Genomic DNA, 24,400 nt, shown 5'->3' with positions numbered 1-24,400 from the left:
GCAAAAATAAAGACAAGTTCAGGTACTTTAACTATCTCATTTTTAAAAATAGGTTTAATGCTTTAAATGACATTTTTCAATATATTTTATAGTTCAGTGTACACAACAGGCCCCTCTATGGTAAAACTAAACAGTTATTTGCCAGCACTCTGATTTGATTGAGACCAGTCTAATATTAGAATTCATAACACAATTGTGGGTCTGTTTTTATTCTGTGGCTTTACAAAGCTGTTTTGCATTTAAGCTTGACATAATCGCACTGCGGCCATGGCAATCATTCAAAAAAATCATTTTTATAAACATATGGAGACGTTCAATACTTGCAATGAGTCATCGAAAAGAAGAAAAAAAAGGAAAAGCAGACGTTGTTTATAAGAAATGTGAAACTGGAGAAAAACAGCCGGTCTGGTGAGACAAAACTGTGAGGAAATATAATAAATTGTGACCGGCCAGGAAAATAAATGGAGTATACAGAGCTGCTGTGGAATCCTGATTAAAGAGACCCTGTCATCAGACTATTCATTTCAACAAAAATATGATAATTTCCTATATTGTATGGACATTACCTATCTGTAAAAGCCTCCCTTGTGTAGGCATCCAAAAAACCTGGGGCTGCTGCTGGGTGCTGCCATCTTGGAGGTTTACACTCTTGTTTACTCCTCCTCATGCATTGAAAAGATTATGTACGTAGGTCAGGGGAAGAGTGAAGAAGCTGGGTCAACACAGACTGTAATTAGACAGTCCCACAATAGAAGAGGGCTTGACATGTGCAAGGAGGAAAGGGCTGTGGTAGGCAATTCACCCTTACAGAAAAGTCACATTTTCTAGTAAGTTCAAAAAAGTAAAAAAGTAAAGAAGGATAAAAATTAAAAAAACTGCAAGCATGACCTAATTTTTTTGTGCTCTCACCTGTAATTTCTTTAATTAGTTACAAATAAAGTTCATAATATATCTATTATATTATTACTTTGCTAGTATATTTAGGGAGGCTACATACAAAGGCTAAATGATTGTTGGAGGAAATCTAGCATGTGTAGAAAGGTCCCCCGATGTTGTTCATCAATCTGTCCTGCAGACTAATGAATGACCAAGCCACTTGGAGCCACTCACTCGTCATCCTCCCTTCTCCATAGGACAGGATGGCCCTGTGTGTACAGTGCTTGTTCATTTATCTGTCATTGAAAACAATCACAAACGATCGTATCCAGTGACAATCCTCTGACCACTATCTGATATCTGTAGCGTGAAGTTCTTGTAGTCCCTGATCCACCTCCTAACATGTGCCGATTGCAGGGCCAATTTTTCAACTCATCCCCAATTAACAGAATGGCAGAAGTTCGGGATGCTGGAATGCTTTGCACTTAGGGCCACTACTTTATATTTGCTAAGGGTCCTATATTATTTAAAACAACCCAAGATCACTTGTATCCAGGAACTAAAATAAAGACCTGAAAATATAAAAATATATTAAACACGAACTTGCGCTTAATGTTATCTTCGTTATATAATCTGTTGGAAAGAATTACTTTATCTACGGATGAAAGATTTGTTGCTGGAAGCTGTACTTCCTGACCAAATCCCAGGCTAAGGAAAAGTGTTATTTATATGTTTGTTTAGGAAACGAAATATCCAACCTGGAGGGTTACAGTCTCTATAATTGGCTCTGCTGACACAAAGGTCAGCAAGCAAAGGATTCTGGTATAGGGGAGCTCATGAAAAAAGCCTGCAGCTATGGAAAACCCCCTTTCTGCAGCATCTGCTTCATATTTGGGAAAAGCTCCATGAAGGTTTCATAGATCTGACAAACGTTTATTTGGTTGGCGAGGTTAACATCCATCAAATGCGCTGATCTAAACCAGTCTCAGACAAACAATGGGCCAAGCATGATGTCATTGTTCCCAGTTACCCATTAAAAAAACTGGGTGTTCCAAGCCACAAAACCATCATTTTGGGGAAATCCTTTTAGGTCTATGCTTTTATATAAAGTATATTATATAATGGGGGGGGGGGGGTGCAATTAAGTGCTACTTTCACCTTTTTAATATTCTCCATCTCACTGTCTAATCTTCTTTAGCATTTCTTAGCAGCCACTTCCTATCTACAGGCAAACACTCCAGCTAAGTGGTACATACCTGCTTATTGAGCATTGGCACAATTGCTTGTAGTGGTCATTGAATGTGTGTACAATGCAAAACAACAACTGGGAGACATGCACACCAATACCGGACCTTTATGGAAGTTCACCAGCTATCACCAGCTATCACCAGCTATTACCATAACAAAAGCTATAGATGTTAAGTAAATCTAATCCCAAGGACAAAAATACTTATCACAGCCCATGTTAAACAGAATATAACATTTTTAGGTCTAATTTGAGACCTGTAGTTGACCGCAGTGGTCTGCTGCATGCTCAGCCATGCTCCCAGCTGGTTGAATGAGAGCAACTGGGAATCGCTTAGTGCATGCAGTTTCAGGCAGTTGCGGTACGACTGCACTAGATTGTGGCTGCAGTTGCTGAAAGCAACATGTTGCTTCTGGGCGCCCTTCAGAGGCCAACTGCTTCCAAAGGCAACTGCCTTTTAACTGCAGCTTACAGGAATTTTGGGTAGGAATGGAAAACAAATGGGCCAGCTAAACAACTAGACGTAAGCAAATTGTTTGGCATCTAGCTTTCATGAATCTAATGTAAGGGCCCTTTTGTCTCCTTGGTCTATGTTCTACATTGGAGGATACAAATCGGTATTCTAAAGCTAAATGACCACCAGACAGCAAAGGAGGATGCAAATTGGTATTTTTTTCCCAATGCCCCTTAGTGAGAGAGGATGAATACAAATAGATATTCTCTTTCTAAATGACATCCAGTTGGAGAATTAGGGTAAAAAATTTCTATGTCATAACCAAGTCACCTACAGTCACAGAATGATTCTACAAAATAATACCTTCTATTGAAATGATCGCTAGTCCAAGGGTGATGATACAGATTGGGATCTTCCTAGCTAAATGGCTTACAGACAGAGAATATGAATTGTAATCCCTATCTAACTGACCTTGTCAGAAAGGGAGGATCCTAATGGGCAGTCACTTTTTAAATAAACTTCAGGAATCAGCATTTTTCCGTCGGCTTCTTTCTAAAGCCTCATACTGACTCTAGATTTAAATTACCTGAGAATATTATTTGCAAATGTATCAGGTGAAGAAGGTCTACTGATCTGCCAGGTTATATCATTACCAACTGACAAGTAACGACCGATATTGTTTTCTTTTGGGGAGGTTGCAGTAAGGCGTCTCTTTCTCACCTCTTCTTTCTCAATGGAACGTTTGTTCTTCTGTTGATGGATACCAGCCTCAATTATTGAGAATGAGTACACAACTTTAAAAAGGGAACACAAGTGGATATTCCTTATCTAATTGACCTCCAGTTAGAGAATGAGGATAAAGATAATATTGCTTTACCACCAATCCCTTGTATTACTGTAACTGCAGCTGGAAAGTGAGGTCGGCAACCTTGCTGTACCATCTGACAGCAATATCAAAAATACAAGACCAGCTGAACAGAATTACATTACACTTGGCATATATAACAATTCACAGTTTCTGTTTATTTAGCTGCTTTCCTATCATTCTGTTCAAAACATCCAACCACCTCTTAATATCCATGGACCCCTAAATCCCCAGGGAACTGCTTCATATATCCAACTAGTAAAAACAAAGGGTGTGTATATATAATATAAACACAATATCCATTTACATATAATTCCTTGCAGGTGATATTTAGGCAGTGGTCCAAAGCAAAATGGAGCAAACAAGTTTTTTCACCTCCCGTAAACAGTGGACCCCTTTTTAACTAGAGCTGGGCCTCCACTGTCCCTGGAGCTTTACCCCTCCGTCCAGACTCTGTGAGTCATTTCCTATCGAAGAAACTTTGGAGCTGCAGCTAGCTGACACCTGCCCGGCGTCTACATAGTCCGTCTGTATTCTTTCAATTGTCTGTTTTAAGTTTCCATCAGTTCTTTTTCTCTGCTCTCTAGACTGCAGATCTGGAACAGCATTCAGGAAAAGGAGTTTAATTCTTTTCATAATTCTGTCTGACATCTTTTTTTTTAAAGGAACTGATCATTAAAAGGACTTTTTCTGCACAGAAAGCTGTCTCCGTTGCAGAGTACAGTGCCTGAAATGCTGACAAATAGTTGGTGTGACTTACAAAAATGGAATTTTCAAACAATGACAGGTCTATAAATGTGTCTACTTACAAAACCGGTGAATCTAAAATATAGGTTACTTTGTAATAAAGGGCCAATAGGAATGTCTAGGATCTATTCAGATCTAGGTGTTGTGGCAGAGCTTGGTAAAAATTGTGTTACTGCCATGTATCTACCGACTTGCGGCACCATTTATTTCGAATTTTTGGCATCCCAAAAAATTAAACCAAGCCACTTCCAATGCATCTGCTGTATCAGAAAAAAATGTTGCATAACCAGTTCTAGGTTCATTGTGGTGGAATGGAATCCCACTCAAATAAATGGGCCACCCTAACACTATGCATATTGCTTTATTGCAACAGAACGGACTTCATAAATGTAAATGGGCCCTTAGTAATATTCATACATACAACCATACATACGATTGTAGGTACAGAAACAATCACAAAGCTAGGCAGCTTAAAACACTGGTTATCTTTAGTGAAAACTACCCAGAAATATAGAGAGCTGAAAAAAAACTAAACTGGTTGCAGACCAGGAGCAGCATTAACCCCTGGGGACTGGTCCTCAAAATCTGCAGGACCATGGATTATGGTAAGTATTACCACTATTGTGTTAGTCTTTTCCTTATTAAAACAAGCAATGTATTCATATTAAGCCGTGTGGAATAGGGGGGGGTGCAAATTTTATTCACTTTCATTCACAAATTTAATTCAGGCATTGCAATAAGGCGTGGTAAAATGTGCATTTACACTGATTTGCACATATTTAAGGGGGTTTTTACTGATTTGAAAAGTTCACTATTTCCAAGCATCTAATATCCTTCTTTAAAGGGTTAAGTGCCTCTCCTCCCTACCTCTGGGCTCCCCTTCTTCCATCTGGTTCTTGTTATTGGTTTGTGCCAATGCTTTTTTTGCAGCCTCCGGTCATGAAGAAAGGGAAAAGTTGCCTATATAGAGGGGGGTAATTCAGCGCTATGTCTGGCTTCCAGGCTATAAGCCACAAACTGCCATGCATCACTTGAAGGCGGATTCGTATATAACGCAGATGTCAGATCAGCAGGAAAAAAGTAGCTTTATGTATCTTAAATAAATCAATGTGGCTACATTTTTAATTTATTGGTAGAATTGGTCATGGTTATCCAGCTACTTTATGCTGCTGAGGATTAAAGAATCATTCCAACCAAGCCACTCTTAACCATGGATCCTCCAAAGGCTACTGAGAGTTCTTGAGGTGTTTTTGATTGACCTCCCATCTGACAGTCTAGTTCTAGATCCAGCTTTGCAGAACCAGTGCAATGACGCTAATTAACTTTTTAGTGGACTGTAAAAGTGGTATTTTGACTACTTTTTTATGAGGACATTTTTTCAGTGGCTACCAATGTAAATGGCATCCTTTCCTCTGACCTCCAATTATTAACTTTAAAAGGGGTCCCCTAAGACCTGATATTTATTTCAAAGATTCCTTAGGGGTGGAGAGGTTTAAAAATGCTGTTCTAACCTGCTATCTTGAAGTAAGGAACACTTGTACTGTATGTGCCTGGAATTAAACTCACATTTTGATTGGCTGGTATAGACAACATAGATGGCCCCATTTTTCTCATCCGTCTTTTTTATCTAAGTCTTGCTGATTTTCCATACCTTCTGCTAGCCACTTTCTGCCTATATGCACTTACTCCAAGCATTGGTTGCACATGATTGCTCAAGGGCACGGCTTCCTGATAGCAACAAAGGGAGACCATGCCTGAAAAATGTTGGCTCAGCTATTTGTAGACTGACCAGCGGAACAGATGACATGGTCACAGTGCAAGAGCACAACTGAGGGGCAGTTATCACCCCATAAGTGCCTGAATAGGGTCGTTCATAAGAGAATCATGAGAGAAAAGATATTATTTTATTGAAAGCTGTAAATTTTAAAGGTGGAAAGCAACTTTTGAAGTTAGTTTAACATGTGAAAGATCCACTTCTATTACTGTCATGGCACAAACTGATTATATGCAAAAAGTTTAAAGAAACCACCATATAAACTGGACAATATGCCTCTACAACTAGTTACTAGCAACTCCTACATACCTACCTTCGATGTTAAAATCATGTAATTGTGCCTAATCTTAACTTTCCCGACTAGTGACTAACCTAAACTATGAGTTACCCCCCAGGTTAAAACCAACCTACCTTACTGTATTCAACCACTTCAATGTGGCTATGCCCCACTTTACCTTGGTCATGCCCCCAGTTTTTTCAGCACTGGGAGACCATCTATAGTTTTACTGGGGGCCTACCTTCCATATAGGCTCCTGCTCCTATCAACTAAATTCTATATCAAAGCCTGGGGCTGAAGCATTGGATCATGGTGAAGCTGAAGCCCTTGTTCTCAATAGTAGCTCCTTCCCTGTCAGAGACAGTGTCAGATATTGCCACCATTTTGATCCCATTGTGTATATTTTTGGTTGATCAGAAAGCATTATATCCTACCTTGTGGCTTGGTCAGTGGCGTTCTCCATGTTGTTGACATAACAAGCCCTGGTGGAACACTTCCAAACACGGCATTCCTCTGAGTGATGGATGGAATGTTTCCTGACTCTGCAGATAGTCTTTCTTGTTGATGACTCTGACTTTTATCATCTGGCAACAAAGAGAAAGAATCATTTTCTGCATTCTATAAATATTAGAACACTGCTTTTAAAGGACTATGTCTGCCATTTTAAAAAGAAATAATCTTAAGAAAAGCAGTCCTGCAAAGAAAAATGTTACTGTATATTCACCTGATGTGCTGCCGGATTTATTACATCTCTCCAAGACCAGAGAAGATAGAGTATGATGGGAGAACCTGGGTGATCCAGGAAACCTCAAATAAACCTGGTCCAGGATTGAAAACATCTGTCAACTAATAAAAAATGATTTTGAAGAAATTCATTCCAGGTTTGCCGGATCCCCTGGGTTCTCCTAAAATGTCTATCTCCTCCTTTAATAGACCAGGCTCGTTAGTTAATACAAACAGGCAATGAGTCTAATTTGCAAAAATAACTAAAACCTCAGCTTTTATGTATTTCACTTTTTAGAAATCTGAAACCCATAGACATTTCAAATCCTTGTTAAAGGGACAATCAGCCTTTTTAAAAATCAATATGCATAACTGTTATCTAAGTGACTTCAATGTAATCATTTTTAAAAACAAATTTTCCATATCAACGTGTAGCAGGTTTAGTTTTGTAAAATAGCCAAAAAAATTAAATTTTATTGTAATTATAATTCTGACCTAAAAGAAAAAGAAAGTTAACAGCAACTCAGTACATTTATAGAAATGTATTACTGAATCACTCCCCCTGTCACAAAAGACTCCAAAAGCTGCCTTGTCTGGGGTAGATCTGTGTTTTCAAAGGATGAAATGATTTATGATCACAAGGCCTCTGGGCTGACACATCATCAATAATACATGACATGAAAAGTTTGTCCTCCAGCAAAAAAAAAAAAAAAAAATTGGCACATTATTGTAACTGTTGCTCCTATATAGCAAGGACAATAACAGTTCCTGCACTTTCTCTAAGTATGTAGCTCTTTTTACCAGCCAAGACCTAGAAAATTTAATAGGAGTGGAAGGGTGGAAATTTGTGTAGCAGACCAAAAGCTACTGGGAGATATGTAAGGAGAAGACCTGCTGTGCAATTCCTTTTTAGGGTGTTCAGTTGGGTTGGAGCTCTGTGCAGGACACTTAAATTCCTGTCACCTTTTTTTTTTTTACTAGAAACAACTGAAATGTGTTTGGTATCCATATGTTTTTGTCAATATAATGTAGGTGTGATAATCAGGTGTCTACAAATATTTGGGCATTTAGTATAACTGTGTCAGTGATTCTAGTCTCGCAGAACTAGAATTAAGCTAGTTTTCACAGACAATGTTATAGAAAAGGAGACAAAATATAATAGAAGAAACAAATATAGAGTATTATCAAGCAGATGATCCTCAACCGGCCTGAAGTATTAAAGCTCTTTAACAGTAATTTGATATTGTTTGCCAACTGTTTTCATTCCTGGACCATTTCCATTCATTGGATCACCCATGTTCTCTCGTGATAGTCTATCTTCTCCAGTTTTGGAGAGCTTTGATAAATCAGGCCCAATGTGTCTCTAATTTACAATAACAAAGAGCAGGAGTGTTTGACTCCAGTCCTTCAAGGCTAGGAGCATACCTTCTTAATCCAAAACAAAATAAAAGACATATTTACTAGATCAGTGTTTCTCAACATTTTTAACATAGGGGAACCCCTTAAAATAACTTTCAGGTCTTCAGGGAACCCCCTGCTATAATTACTATATCCACAGCTCACAGTATATTAGCTTGGTGGTCAATGGGAAAAATGCCTCTTACATTGCTGGCCATTGGGAAGAATGTCACCCTTACCTTTCCATCACCCAAAAGATCATTGGTGTCACGTATACTGACCTGAGAGTCACAAACTACTCATTGCTCAAGGAACCCCCAGAAATATCTGGAGGAACCCTGGTTAAAAAACATTGCACTAGATCTTAAAATTGGAATTGGCTCGGAGAATACTGTACAAGGTGGAAACATTTATACTCACTTTTCCCCAAAACTTGCATCACTGGTGTTGGGGTCTCATGAGCTTGTGGAGATCTTGATAAAACTTCTGATGGACTTGTCTTACCAGTGATGATTGGAAAGGTGCCGCCTGTTGACTCCTCATCCTTGATTCCACCAGCTAATAATATTTTCTCTGTTTCTGTTCTGGCTTTTGCTTCCATTGTAACATGATCCTTGATATATGCTGTCCCATGTGGAAGGTCAGACTCCAATAAAAAAGGCCATAATGTAGGCAGTGGAGTTAAAGGATGGGGTTGGGTGGATGGTTCTGGGTCACTTATTTGAACAACTGCATCCAAAGTTTTCCTGGGCTCACTAAATGGTAAAAAATGTGCATTGTCAGTGTCATTTACAGCTGTTGCTCCCTCAGGGTTTGTGTTACCATCTTTTTGATAATGTATCCCATCAGCATGAAGAAATTCTACATCTGCGGATATAACCTCATTTCCTTCAGGTCCAGCATCTTGTAACGTTGAGTAGCTATCAGTGGTCCTGGAGGAAGCTTGGTATCGTTCTGTAGGCTTTGGGTTTACATTTTCATCAAGAAAATTGTCTTCTGCTCTTGGACTCTGGTCTACAAAGCCTTCTTGAGATTCTACAGCATTATTCAGCATTCTTTTTCTCTCGTGTTCCTCTATGCTCTCTATCTGAAGTTTTTGCAGTGGAGTAAATGGTCCATCATCACTAGAATGCATTAAGTTTAGCATACTAGTCAACAGTGGTATGGTGGAGACCACTGGCCGAACAGTGGTCAATGATTCCACATGTTCACTAACTTCCGGTTCAACGTCATTTTGCTTTTGTTCTGCTGATTGAGAAGACAGCATTTCATTAGCCAACTCTACCTTTTTGTCTTGCTTCAAAACTTTGCGGTCTTTTGTTTCAGAATCAGATTCAGTCACTTTTGACATGGTAGGGTGTATTTTAGAAGGAATATGCCCAGGTTTTTCAGAACTTTTCCCAGCTGTTAAAAGCATTTTGTTGTATTTATGTTCGTCTGTGTCCAGATTATTTTTACTTTCCTTTGGTGGAAATTCATTTGAGATATTTTCAAAAGCTTCGATATTTTCTTCAGATCTTTCTCCTGGAATCGAGGCAGCTGTTGAAGACAAGACGCCAACCCTTCTTCCAGGCAGTTTGGTATGATATACATCATCGTGATTCCTTTCTTCATCTAAGAAAACATTTGGGCTATAAAGATTTTGGATTTCCAACTCACTCTCAGATATTCCATCAGAAGTATTTTTAAATGAGTTATTCTGGTCAAATTTCTGAATATCCTTTGAGGTATCAACCTCCACTTTAAATAAAGATGTTGAAGATTCAATGACCGCCAAAATGGCACACAAAGCCACCGCACGAAGATGTACGGCCATTTTGTTTCCAGTTGTGCAAAAACGTTTCTATTTCTTTGTTTTTCTATTGTGGCTTGCTACGTGTAGAAGAAAACACCCAGGAAACCTGTTACACAAAAAAGAGAACTATTTATAGCAACAATTATATAAATACAAAGCCATTTTACAAGACAATGAAACAGGTCACAAAGATTAAAATATAAGCTAGGGCAAACAAAGCTGTCCGAAAGCAAAAAAGAAAAGTACAATACAGGGACTTAATGCAGTTATAAATACACTAAAACATAAAAAATGCAACAAAAGATTGCATTTTCATATCAGCTTTTTGAAATTCCTGCATAGTGCTTTCGGTAAAACACTGGGACCCTGTTGATAGGTGAAGAAAGTGATAACCCTGGTTGTGTTATTGTCCAATCTTCTATTTTTAAGTTTAGGGCTAAATAAAATATCCGAGTTGACATTTTCCAAAACCCTACAATACTCCAAGGACCCCAAAAATGCCTGCTATTCTCTCTTCCATGTTAGTGGGATTATGGAATGTTCACTTCTTCTATACAAAAATCTTATGGCTCAGTAAGTTTCCATAGACCTCTATGGGACATTACTCCAATGATGGCATATTTAGCTCTTTGGAATTATACTGTGCAAGCAGCACTATGAAGAATGGAGTAGACAGTATGGGAGGCTGCCATGGTTAGAGAGGGCCCTTGGTTAGGGGGTATTTCAGTTTGAGGGGGGGGGGGGGGAGGAAGTTTCCGCTGGCTATTTTTTAAAAATGTATTGTTTAAGGTCTCCCTTTAAAAAATTTCTGTGTAAAATGAATTTTCCTAAAGCTTCAAAATATATATAAAAATACATATATAGAATTTTTTTTCATGGAAGAGAAAGCACGTGTGAAAACCATTTACATCTTCAGCATATTTCTTTCCGAGAGACAAGTCCAAGGTTTATCCCTGTATGTGACTGGGAAAGTAAACTCAGATCAGATAAGTTTTCCAACAACCTGGGGCCAGCAAACAATTAGTTTGGAGTCCCATCCAGATTCTCTGACATTTCCTCTTCATCGTTTTGAAGCCTTTCCTATTTCTGGGAATTGTAATGCTAAATAAACATACATTGCGAAGGGAAGGAATATTCCGAGGTCTGATAGTTTGGCTTGGGACATTCCTTCTGATCTGAAGCACTAGTAGCTAGGTTTGACTTTGTTTCTTTTTTTGTATCTGCATGGACAAGTAAACAAAAGTTTTTATTTCTTTTTTTATCATTTATTTCTCTATTTTTTGAAGCTGGAAAATAAAAGAATGTCTGTTTAGCCTGCTCGGAGAAGCATCATTAAAGCTGAAAAACATTTAGCTGTTTGTTTCCTGGTGCAGGAGATTTTCCTTCACTTCCTGTCCTGTGGAGACAACAGGAATTGGGGGTAAATCTTTTCAAAGGAGTGGGGGTACAGGACACTGAATTAGGCTTTAAAGAAACTAATTCTGAGTAAGTCTTTACATACCTGTTTCTCTAGATCAGTGTTTCTCAACCTTTTTAACATGGGGAACACTTAAAATATCTTTAAGGTCTTTGGGGAACCCCTGCTATAATTACTATATCTATAGCTCACAGTATATTAGTGTGGTGTCTCCTGCATTGCTAGCCATTGGAAAGAATGTTGGTGATGATCATTGGTGTCACTTAACCTGAGCGGAGAGGCACAAATTACTCATTGCTCAAAGAACCCCCTGGCAAACTCTACGGGAACCCTGGTAATTACCCGGGGAGCAGGCCTTGCAGCCACACTGGGGCCCTCGGGCTGACTTCTTACCCTGCCTCCCCTCACTGGTGCTCCCCCTATTGGTGCTTCTTCTCTGGCCCTCCCCACAAGAGTAACACTGTGGTAGATTAAAACTAGATTACCTCTTCCACTTCTGTGCAGCCACCCACTGTCCCTTTTTGCAGGAGGTCACATTACATATAAGAATCATCAAAAGAAGAATGAAGGTTAGTGACTCTGGGTGGCTACATGGAAGAGGAAGTTCCAATTCTGGAGGGGGTAATGCACTTTTAGTTTTCCACTGAGCTACTTTACATGTGAAGAGTAAGAGGACATATGGGGACTGTACTGTTACATGACCCTGGGTAGACTGGCCCCCTGGTTCCATGGTGGGAAACATAGAGTGGGGAAGGCCCATAAAAGTTTTGCTGGAGAGCCCAATGATTTAACGTTACATTCCTAACCCGTTCCCAGGCTATTGTGTTGATGCAATTGATCAGAATATGACTTTGAGGTATTGAACCCCTACACCACCAGGTAACCAGAACTATTAAAAGTTTCTCAAAGATGGCAGCGTCCTGTAATGTTCTGCCTTTACATGAGAACCTTAAAACAAGAAAAACAATTCACATCAATATCAAACCATAAAAAGACCAGGAAAGTGAAAGTGTCTTTACCAGACACAAAAAGAACAAGCTTCAAAGTGAAAAGACGACAATGGCGCCATTCGGTGCAGTCACAAAAGCCTCGGGCTGCCCCCGTCAGAGGCTCAGTAAATGCACTTGACCTTGAGAAGGCCTCTCTATAAAAGCAAGGTTAATTGCACGCCAGAGATCCGGCTAGTTAGAGATCCACGGCTGTGAAAAGTAACTTAGACGGTAGAATTTAGAACCAGACAATATAAATTTTCACATCAGTCATCTTTTATTGAACTTACGGTTAAGTGAAACTGCAGCTTTCCAAAAGACTGTCAGAGGGAGTGCGGTTTTATTTTTTTCTTACTGCAATGACTGCAGTTAGAGGAAGATAAAGGCCTCCATTGTGTGTTCTGGTTGTATTGCTGCCCAGAATACACAGCCAGTAGTTGTGGCTTTTTATGTCCAGGCTGCTACCAAACCTTGTAACATTGAACAGGGTAAAGCTAAATGGACAGAATTCATATAAGGGCGCTGTTTTACATGCCAAAGACCTGTCATTCTGTCCTGTGATTTACACAATCCGGACACACAGCACTCTTTGTCTGGCAGGAGACCTGATTTGAATCTGTTGTCATTCACTAACACCAACAGGTCTTGTCCCTCCCCCAGCCAGTGATTGGACAGGGAAAAGAAAAGCAACAGACTGAGGGTTATTTCGCTGGTTTCTCCTCCTATCAGCATTTTCAATTGTTTTCACAGAGTGCTAAACGAACGAGTACTGTACACACAGTACCATTCTGTTCTATGTAAAGGGGGGGGGGGGGGGTGAACAAGCAAGTGGCACCCCACTGTGCTCTCTCCCCTTCACTTGCATTGTGGTAGTTTATGGATTCATTGAAGTGGATCCATGAATAACGCCGGGCGACCTCTGTACACACATCAGATTCTTGCCTGAGATGAGCCTGACTGTTCGTATCGGGTGAGAATCCTCTGACGTGTACATTAAAAAGGTTTAGTAAATTGTTTATATTAATCTGTAGTTCAGCTTTAAGTGCTCATTTTCTTTTATCACATTGTTTGCTGCGACATGACGAAATATTTATTGCAGCCTGAAAAGCTTTCTATCAGCCGCCAACTGTCAGCACCCGCACTGCTCTTTCTTGATGACTGTTTGGTCAGATACATTCCTATTTTTTCATTGAATTCAATGATGTACGATACAGAAACACAGACATATAAAATGATTACAATGGCATATTAGGACCATCAGGGATGTGATTGTTAGCTGGCAGAGCACTGAATACACACAAGTGGCTTAATGTTTGTTTTGCGTGTGTGTATATGTGTTTGTGTGTTACTGTGTGTGCCTGTGTGTGTACTTGGGTGTGTGTGCCTGTGTGTGTGCCTGTGTGTGTATATGTGTGTGCCTGTTTGTGTATGTACATGTGTGTGTGTAGGTGTGTGTGTGTAGGTGTGTGTGTGTCTGTGTGTGTACATGTGTGTGTCTGTGTGTGTAGGTGTGCGTGTGCCTGTGTGTGTGTACAGTTGTTGAAAGCTGTAGGAAGCAGTGCGGGGCTAAAAATAGAAAGTGGAGAAGAATTTACCCTGAGCTAACAATCACATCCAATGCCTTGTTAGGGGTGCTGACTTATTATACAACATTCAAAGAGAACCTGTGCTAGACAAAGCAACAGGTTCACCTGCAGGCAAATATAAAAAACACCAATGAATGCAGCACTTTGGCTTGCAGCACCGGGGTCAGGGCCTGATTTATCAAAGCTTTCCAAGACTGAAGAAGATGGACTACCATGGGAGAACTTGGGTGATCCAATAAACCTGGAATAGATTTGCTAAATTAATGTATTAATTGGAACTGTTTTCAATCCTGTACTAGATCCATTCCCAGTTTGCTTAATCACCCATGTACACCCATGATAGTTTATCTTCTCCAGTCTTGGAGAGCTTTAATATATCAGGACCATTGTGTGTTCTTCTCATGCATTCCCCACACCACCAAAAGTGCAGCTAGTTTATTGGGCTCCCCCAGAAACTGTCCTTGGTATGTGTGAAAAATAAAGTGGCAAAACCAAAGTGCAATGCGACTGGGCATATCATGCCTGGTGCTGGATGCTGGGCACGATATGGGTGAATAATAAAGAATTTTTTTTTTCTCTTTTTCATCTATTTATCTATTTAGCAGGGTAAATACATCAAGCTGACCTGGTAATAGAATCTTGCAGCACAATGAACTGGCCATTTGTGTGGCAGAGCTGGTGTTCTAACAATGCATACTTATAGGAGGAATGAGCAGAGCAGCAGGGAGATGAACTCATCAGTCTGCTGCTTCTCCACTCGTTCATTGTCCAATCACAGACTATGGGTGGAATTAGCCCCTTAGGAAAAACCTAACATCAGCAGAGAAACATCAGGTCTTTGCTACATCTCATAGATTGTAAGCTCCTCTGGGCAGGGTCCTTTCCTCCTGTGGCACTGTCTGTATCTGTCGGTCATTCACAACCCCTATTTAATATACAGAGCTGCGTAATATGTTGGCGCTATATAAATCAGCCTTTAGGAAATCACACAAAAGTGAAGCGCCCCATTCACATCTCAGTGTACACAGATTACCAGGGAATAATAGAGCGGAGGTCTGCAGTCTGGTGTGCGATGTGTCTCTAACAGTCCCATGTTGTTCTAACAGGCAGGCCTGGAACCTGAGCAGAAATAACAGCTCAGATCTAGACTGGGGCGACCACCAACTTTCAGCGGTTTGGTCAGGGTCGGAGGGGGGGGGGTAGTCTTTTTATTGGGTCATTAGCGGTGTTATACTCTGCAATAATGGGATAGGATGTTATGATAAAGGGTGGTGACTGATGACTCTGATTCCCACGAGACCAAAGCTATTTTATGTTTTAGTAACTGGGGCTGCTCTAAAAACTAGGTGAAGGGAAAATTATCAGGGGGTTGGTGGTGGCTTCTTGTTAATTCTCACAATTTACTCCTTTGATAATATACAAGCAGAAAGGGAGTTCACACTAAAGCAACTGTGCTGCTGCAAAAAAATGTCCAGAAAAGGTGTCTTCTGCAAAATAGAAGGGTACCCCTGCTGTATTTACTATATCCACAACTCACAATACATTAGTGTGGTGGGAAGTAGGAAGAATGAATCTTACATTGCTAGTCATTGGGAAGAATGTCACCCCCACAGACAGCCAAAAACATCATTGGTGTCACCTAAACGGACCTAAGATGTTCAAATTGCTCATTACTCCAAGAACCCCTAGCAACCTCTGGAGGAACCCTGGATGAGAAACCCTCATATAAAGCAATGGAAATATACAAATATACCAGAGACGAAAACTGGAGATAGAAGAATTTTGTGGGTGAAAGAACCCCATTGCTCAAGAATCTCCTGTCTGGTAGCTTCCAGACCTTGGCAGGTGACCCACTATAATAGGAATCCACTATCCCAATTGCTCCCCCCATAATTAAAAATTGTAAGTAGACCACATTGCAATCTTCAAAAATCAATCAGCTTTTACTATTCTAACCATACTGTTCCGCCTGAGATTATTTGTGATTGGCTGCTGGTCCTGAACACCATTACTCTTTATTAAATAGGCCTATATGTGTATTGATCATCAGGAAAGCGTGGCCCCAGCATTGATCTATATTTCCCGCCTGGAGGAAAAGTCTGCAAGTCGCCACTGCAAAGTGCATTTACCCCACCACCACCACGGCACCAATACTCCTAACATCCTGACACAGCAATCTAAAAAGTCTCATGTGTCACACGGAAAGTGTAAAATGTCATAAATGAAGGAGATTTCTGTCCGTTATTCTGCTCCAACATACTCCATGAATGGATGTACCTAAGGTCATGTAATCACTCTGAATAGTATTACAAAATTATACTAATACATCCATGTGATTGGGTCAGACTCTGTCAGATATAAAGAGATGAAAAGAGACCGAACCATCAACGTCTATGTAAAAAACTTAAAACATCAGTGATGGGTAGTCTGGGCTTTTATTAGCCAATCATTGAATTGCAAACATTTTAAGAGATAAACTTCCATCCCAAACAGGAGATCTGTGATTGACTTATCATCAGATATACATAAACAGTGAAATGTTAAATGGACCTTTTAGTAACTGAGGTCTGCTCTCTCAAGGATGTCCCAATATATAACATTCCAACAAATTTTCTTTTTATTAATAAAATGCAATCCCTGAGCTCTGGTTCACTGACTTTGCCTAGGCCATGATGATGAAATTAATTGGCTGCAGGCAGGAAGAAGCATTTCCTCAGTCTTCTCTCCACCATTGGTCAGACTGCATCATTGTAACGTTGTGGGAGGTTACAGCAGGGGCTGATCTGCGCCAGACATTTGTGAACATAATTGTCCATAAACTGCACAGGAACCAGGATTCACATAATACCCCCAGAATGATGAGCACAGCAATCATTCCCATTTATCCTTTCTCAGTGCTTTTGCATGCCATGCCTGCATATCATTTCACAGGGTGACAACAGTAAACCATATTTGTCCAATACCCCCATACTTCCATCACAAACCCATGTGACAAGTGTTGTCACCCTACACCAGGAAGCACCTTCATGGCAGGATCGCCAGGTATTACTATCAATAAAGGTTGCAGATATACAATGACTTTTTAAATGACATTAAAGTGTAAAAGTTTCTATGAGATTTTAGCAGTTGGGTTTACATTGACTGCGTTCGTCTTTAAAGCTCATTTTACAGCCATAGATTACGTAATGATTCCTCGCTTACTGTAAACGGCAAAAAGTTGCCAAGGCCAGATTTCTCTTTGCTGATCTAGCAGATGGAGGAAGGTGGAAAATGACGCAGTCACCTTGATGTATAATGACACTGATGTGGTCTGCAGTGCCCAGACTGATCACCCAACATATGACATGCCTGGCAGAGCTGCCCCTGAATGACAGCTTTCCCTGCAATGATAACAGGATCAGACTAACAGCACCCTGGGGTGTCAGCTCCACTTACCAGCCGCACACCACCCACCTAGGACCTGCTGCCGAATCTCCTGCTTTCTCACGTGCCCTGCCACTTGCAATCCATGCCCATCTCTCATCGCACCCATAATGCAGCTCCACAGAGCCTGATTAACCTCAAACGACTGATCCTTGCTGGATAGAAACACTAAGTGAGCGCATCTGCTGCAGATCCGGCGGTGTAGGGGTTAAATATAATCCATTAACAATCTCCCTTCCCTTTGGCGTGCTATCAATTCAACGCGCAACACTGCAAGAAGCATGCCATTTTTATTTTTTGCAGCTGTCATAATACAAAGCTATTCAGGCTGGGAAAAAAATAACCTTTAGAGGTTTTTTGCTGCATGCAAAAAGGTGAAATGATTGCGTCGCTGCAGATATGCGATTAGGATGCAGGCACTTACATCTTTGCAGGGCTTCGCTTGGCTGCGGCGTTTCAGATGCGGCTGACTGCGGTGGGCACACGTGTGTGTGTGGCAGGGCCCTCGCTCTCTCTCCCTTTCGTGGGTTGCTGATGCTGAGTTCACCTTAGCAACATCCCTGCAATTCCTCTCCAGCACAGCATCTTCCTGCGCTAGGATGCTGGGTGATGCTCAGACCCAGCTAATAGAACTCTGAGGAGATCACACAGCTTACATTCACATGGAGCCCCTACGCATTCCATTCTGTCATACTGACAAAGCCACAATTGTGTGATATATAGTTATTGCCAGTTGTCGTGTTCCCTTCTATAGATGATTATTCTAAATGACACTGGTGTTTAACTCCCTACTGACCGGCATTGTGGTCACAATTGCCAAGTGGTGGTAATAAGCAGAATGCCCCTCGATATAATCATAAACCTGCCCCATCCTCTATTATATAAACCACATATAATACCCAAAGGTTAGGTAAAAAGACCAGCTGGGCTCTGATCCCATCCAGAGGCATTCTGCAAGGATTTTCTCATTATTTCTCTTTTCTTGTTGGTGTTGGCGTATTATTATAAAATAATAATGCATCATAGACATTGAGCCCGATTTATTAAAGTTCCAAGTCTGGAGAAGATAGACTATCATGGTGATCCAGCAATCCTGAAAAACATTTATTAAACCCCTCTAGTGTTCTAATTCTGTCCGTATTTCCACACAAAAAGCGTTACTTTTTTTGCATGGAAATTTAATTTACATTGTAGGCCTGAAATTCTTAGGTATAGCTCACCGAAATATGTCCAACATTTAATAAATTTAATATTGAACTTTAAAAAAATAAAATAAAAAAATAATTAAACATGTAATATAACTGTAGTGTGTATAATACATATAATATAATTATATATATAATATATCAAGATTTCTTTGTATTGGACTCAATACAGCTATTTTGTATTGAATCCAATACAAAATTATTTGAATTTCCCGCCGCTCCTTCCGCCCGCACAGACACATGCACCGACGTCACCGGGAAATGTCTCTGCAGTCGCTGGCTGAAGATTGGAGAGAGAAGACGTGTCCTGAGGACCTGCAGGGACCAGCAGGACGCCGGGGGACAACAACGGAACAAGGTAGGTGTCTTTTTTTAATGTTTAAAACGACCCAAAGTGTGACTCGGGATTACCGCTTTTTGTATGGTAAACCCACCCCGAGTCACACTCGGGATTACCGCTAGGGGGTTAAAATCAATTGTTATTAGTTGGCAAATGTTTTCAATCCTGGACCAGATCCATTACAGAATTGCTGGATCAACCAGGTCTATCTTCTCAAGTCTTGGGTGACTTTATTAAATACAGACCATTATAACTTAATACAATTGATTGGCCATGGATGTAAATGTTTTTTTTGATGTTTATAAATACCATATACCAAATACCAATACTCATGAAATATTTACTGAAATATCCCCTGAAGAAGCAGAATCTCTGTCTGCGAAACGCATTAGTTTTAGTTTGGAGAATATTTATCACAGAAATGACTATGAGGGATGTACACAAACACAGCCTGAATATATATTTTATAAATGATTTTAATGTATTATATGTTTTTTATCAATGTATTGGATTGTATGTGAGAAATGCACATTTTCAATTGCCGTTATAATCCCTGCTCTCTTTACCCCCTAACCGATGGGAATTGTAGGTGGTCAAACATAAAATGATGGCCCATAGTCCTTTGCTACCTATCCCCATTTCCTTCCTTGTACCCTCCTCTACCATCCCTCTATGAGATGAGCAATAATCAATGTATTATAAAAAAATATCCATCTCAAACCCAAAGAAGACTTTTCAGTAACTGTACAAGTCTGCACAAATAAAGTCTGCAATAAAAACTCTGCAATAAATTCCTGACATGCTGCAATATAATTATTATGAGCTTTTATTTGTAAAGCATAAACATATTACTCAGTGTGGGTACAATAATTACAATAATTATCACAAATACAAACTATGACAAGGGAGGGGGAGAGGACTCTCAAAGTTTACAATATAGAGGGAATATGCAATATATGGCAGTTGTATAACTTTGCAAATTTTGCAAAATCCATACTTGAGTTACAGGTATTAGCCTAGGCTGGAAATTTGCCATCAATCAGCTGCAAGTAAAAGGAAGAATTTTGTCAGTTACCTCTGTGCCAGTGATCAGACTGCAACATTGTAACTTTGTTGGAAATTACAGGTGGTTGCAGCAGGGGGCAACAAACGGGCAATTGTTGCATGCGTTACAGGGCTTTGGTGTTGCAACACAGGCATGGGCTTTTATGAAGCAACAAGCAGGCATTCAGATAATATGTAGGCAACAAATGGGCAATTTATACAACAGATGGGAAACAAATTGGCAAACATGATAATACACAGACAAAAAGAGCAATCGTCACAATGCTTGGGTAAGAAGCAGGCAGTGGTTACAATATGTGCAGCAAAGGGCATTTGTACAAGCAATTGGTATAACATATGGGCAACAAATTTGCCATGTTTTTTACAACATTTATAGTCACATTTGCAGCTAAAAACAGATGTTTTGGGCACAAAACTGGGTCTGGGATAGTAAAAAAGAACATCTTAACCCTCAGGACCCAATTAAAGGCTAGAAACCACCATAAAACACCAAAGTGCAAAGTAAAAACTCAAACTTGTATGTGGTTGGTGATTGGGGTGGGAAGTCTGTTCATGGGGGTGGTATATGAAGCCCATCGTGTCTGCACTACATATGCATGACTGCTCAGGCCATAGATAATTAGAATTTCACTCAGCACGCCCCAGCTCTTCAAGTGAACGTGTTTGTTTTGCTTTCTTGATGTTCAGAAACAAATCCATCTTCTTCAATCCAAACTCTCCCTGGAAAGGGAAACACCCGTGGTTTCTACAAGCGGTTTATTTAACTTGTAAAACATACGGCCATTGTTTCAAGGTCTGCAAAGAATTCACCTTCTTAGAGCTTTGCATCACTTAAAGGTGAACTCTGATCAATGCAGGAAACTAAAAACGATTCGCTTGTTTTTTTCCTTTTGATCACACGGAGTGGTATAATAATAACAGAGGAAATGTTTAAGGTCAGCAGTAAACAGGTTCAAGAATGAAATGCTTTGATAGGAAATGGACAAGTTAGCCATTGCACAAATGAAATAAAATTGAATGGCAGCCCATTTTCCATCCACCAGAAGCCTACACACCTACTGGGAAGCTTTGGCTTGGATATTGCAAACTTTACACAATGTGTAGACATATCGGAGCTTCCATTGCTGTTTTTTTTTCTGCAGGTTTCACAGTTACCATTTATTCCTGGTATCACTACCTACCTAAGGCATGGTGTAAACAGTGGCTGCCATTGTTGACATCCATTTCCCAAAGCTGCTATGGTTCTGCCTGACTTGCAGTTTTTACCTTGGAATGCACAGGCCAGGGTTTGATTTTGCACTCACTCACAAAAGTGGCTCCAGGCATTGGCTAAAAATAAAAAAGATTTAGTTGCTATATTTAGTGCCGCCCCACTGATTTAGTGATCCGGTAATGCCACTTTCTCTTACTTTGGGGTTAAATGACACCAGGTGTCATTCAACACTTTTCCTTTGAGCCTAAGGGGTCAATAATTCGACCCACTCTCAACTCCCATGGAAATGCTAAAGGGAACAGCACAATGGTATTTGGTGGCACTGCTCTCTGAAGCATTTAGGATCCAAAAATTGCTGGAGGAAGATGTACACTTTTGGCACCACTGAACCTGGTGAAGGAAACCTAGGAAAAAACAATAGTTTTTTTAAAGGGGCTAAATAATGATGGGGGGCAGAAGAAGGAGAGCCTAAAGTTGGGCCTTAATGAACGGTACAGCAATGCCTTGGCCCATGAAGATGCAATGAGAAGGCAACCTAAATCAGCTCAAATATAATAATAATAAAAACAAAGTAGTAATGGATACAAATATGTGTATCATTGAGGCTGTTCAATCCATTATAACATAAAAAATGACTCCAGGGAAGATTTTGTTTTTCTTCCAGGACATTGGTGCAACGTAGGCATTTTGGTAAAAAAAACAGATGGCTACTTGGCTATTTGTTGCTGTTATACTGATAGGATCTTAAACCAGAAAGTCACTCCTGATCAGGCAGGCCATTATAGAAGAGGGACAGACGAGGTCCCTTCTGCAACAATCCCTTACCTGCCTGATCACTCCAAGCTTTAAAAAAAACTGAGCTGCGTATGCGCAATAGATTGGGGACAGGTGGATATCACAGGTTTAGTTCTGCTTTATTGTAGATATAAATGCAATGACTACATAAACTTTACCATTTTAGTCTCAATGCAAAAGAAATGTAATTTTTTTTTAGAAATCTGCAGTTTTTATTAATAATCTCTACGGTGATAAATGTCCTTGTTCAGGTACTTCCTGTAGGGTGACAATGTTCTGCCTTTGCATTGCCACCATATCACATGGTGCTCCGTCTGGAGATTACAAGTGGTAAGTAGTGCAGACATCACACAAGCATGGTCCACTCAGGAACTTTGACCCAAGCAATGCCATGCAACTATTACTAGAGGGCACATAGACAGAAAGTGGGCGCAAAGAGCCAACATGAGATCAGAAGGACTGCATCTGTTTAGCTTAGCACACAGGAACCTATTGTTAACTTACAAAGGAACCCGCCAGTAGAGAAATTGCTCGGATTTGGTAAATAATAAATATGGATACTTAATAATAGCTGAATGTAATAAATGAATCTGGATGTAGCATTGTAAAAGTAGAAATAAGTCTGCTAAGAACACGATGACCCAGAAGCTCTGGTAGCTTCATTCTGTCTTCTACCCAGCTGGGTAAACAGTCTGTGAGTGATGATTTTGTGTCACATATAATTACACTCATGGTAATAAAAGGCCACGATGCCAAGGGCTGAATCACCCCAGGATCATTGTGTATACCGGGGCTGTCTCTCAGCGTGCTGCCAAGATGGTTCGTGCCCAGGAAGAAGATTATATTACTCCAAATCATATTTATCATAAATAATCATAAATATTTAGGACATTCAGGATTCTGGGTTAACCAAAGAGATTATTTAAGTGCCTTTATAATACTGAAGCATTAATAAGCCATTCATTGGAAGTGAGGGTACAACAGGTGGAGTGAGATGAATATAACATTTGACATACTAAAATAAACAGGTTCTCTTCGATATCTTGCCATAAAGTGACTGATAACACTTCACCAAATGATCTGAGATCATGCACACAGCTGTCCAAGCTAACCGAGAATTGTGGAAATGCCACCTATGGTGCATCAGATGTTGATGAGTCAAAGACAGAAAGGCATTTGGAGTGCAGAGAAAATCCTAAAGCTGAATTCCCTACCATCTTACAGAGTTGCAGAGGATTCTCACAGTGTGCAACAGAAGTTGCAACAATTTAGATATATATCCTGTTTTTTGGAGGACATCCAGCATTTTCTAACCCTTTCCTCCCCAGCCTCTTGCAGCTCATTCCTTAATGGGGCTCAACATTACATGGTGCTGGTATGTTGTCCATCCTTCCCACCACTCCTCTTTTGCTGCATCTCTATGTAGTTCTCTTTGTTGGCTTTTATTTCACTTTAGAATCAAGGTCAAGCTTCTTTGCTTTGCCTTCAAATCCCTCCACAGTTCTTGTTCCACTTTTTTCCGATCTGACAGAAAAATATTCCCCAACCCGCTCTCTTCACTACTCCAATGACCTACTAATGAATTCCGCTTCCATAACCTCATCACACGCACAGCTCCTAGACTTTTCTAGAGCTGCCCCGATTCTCTGGAATGGTCTTCCTCGTCCCATTTGGCTTGCTTCTAGTTTCTGCTCCTTTAAAAGACCCCTAAAAACCCATCTTTTCAAACTGTGGGCTGCGTAATATGTTGGCGCTATATCAATACTGTTTAATAATCATAATAATAATGTTTTGGGAATATATACATATATGTATAATACTGTGTGTGTATATATATATATATATATATATATATATTACTTTATACAAAAAACGTCTTCAGACTCTCAATCTACCCTTACCTGAATGTAAAGTAAGAGCAGATGAGTAAAGCATTTCATATCAAAGGATGGCTAAAGCCAACATTTTTTATGTTTTGATTTGAATCATTCAGGAAATGGGAAATTTCCCTTTGAATCCTGTCCAAGGGACACTTTTGGGATTGAGAGGAAATCTCTATATAGTGAGGAGGTTTCCCCTCTTAGACCGCTGTGCTTGGAAAATGCTGTCCTTGTAAAATAGTGAAGGAAAGTTGTAGGACAAATTGCTATTCCACTGGAAGATGTCATGGCTAAGGTTAGGTTCACATCTGCCATGGGATCAGGCAATCCTG

At 40.0% G+C, this 24,400-nt stretch overlaps 1 protein-coding gene across 2 annotated transcripts in view; it reads right to left on the bottom strand.

Moving 5' to 3' along the window:
• PRRT3 (proline rich transmembrane protein 3) overlaps nt 1-24,400 on the bottom strand; it is a 46,530-nt gene that overhangs the window by 13,739 nt on the left and 8,391 nt on the right. Inside the window, exons 1-3 of one of the 2 annotated variants that reach the window (XM_072420653.1) lie at nt 17,995-18,204; nt 8,781-10,261; nt 6,674-6,823 (exon numbers count right to left, since the gene is read on the bottom strand). In XM_072420653.1, the coding sequence (XP_072276754.1) occupies nt 6,674-6,823; nt 8,781-10,176 (1,546 nt within the window). In that variant the 5' untranslated portion in view covers nt 10,177-10,261; nt 17,995-18,204. Of the gene's footprint in view, nt 1-6,673; nt 6,824-8,780; nt 10,262-17,994; nt 18,205-24,400 lie in introns of those variants that run through there. The other variant, XM_072420652.1, reaches the window with a different exon arrangement.

Source organism: Pyxicephalus adspersus, chromosome 8, assembly GCF_032062135.1.
Source record: "Pyxicephalus adspersus chromosome 8, UCB_Pads_2.0, whole genome shotgun sequence".
NCBI lineage: Eukaryota > Metazoa > Chordata > Amphibia > Anura > Pyxicephalidae > Pyxicephalus > Pyxicephalus adspersus.
This window is presented reverse-complemented; position numbering and strand designations above follow the sequence as displayed.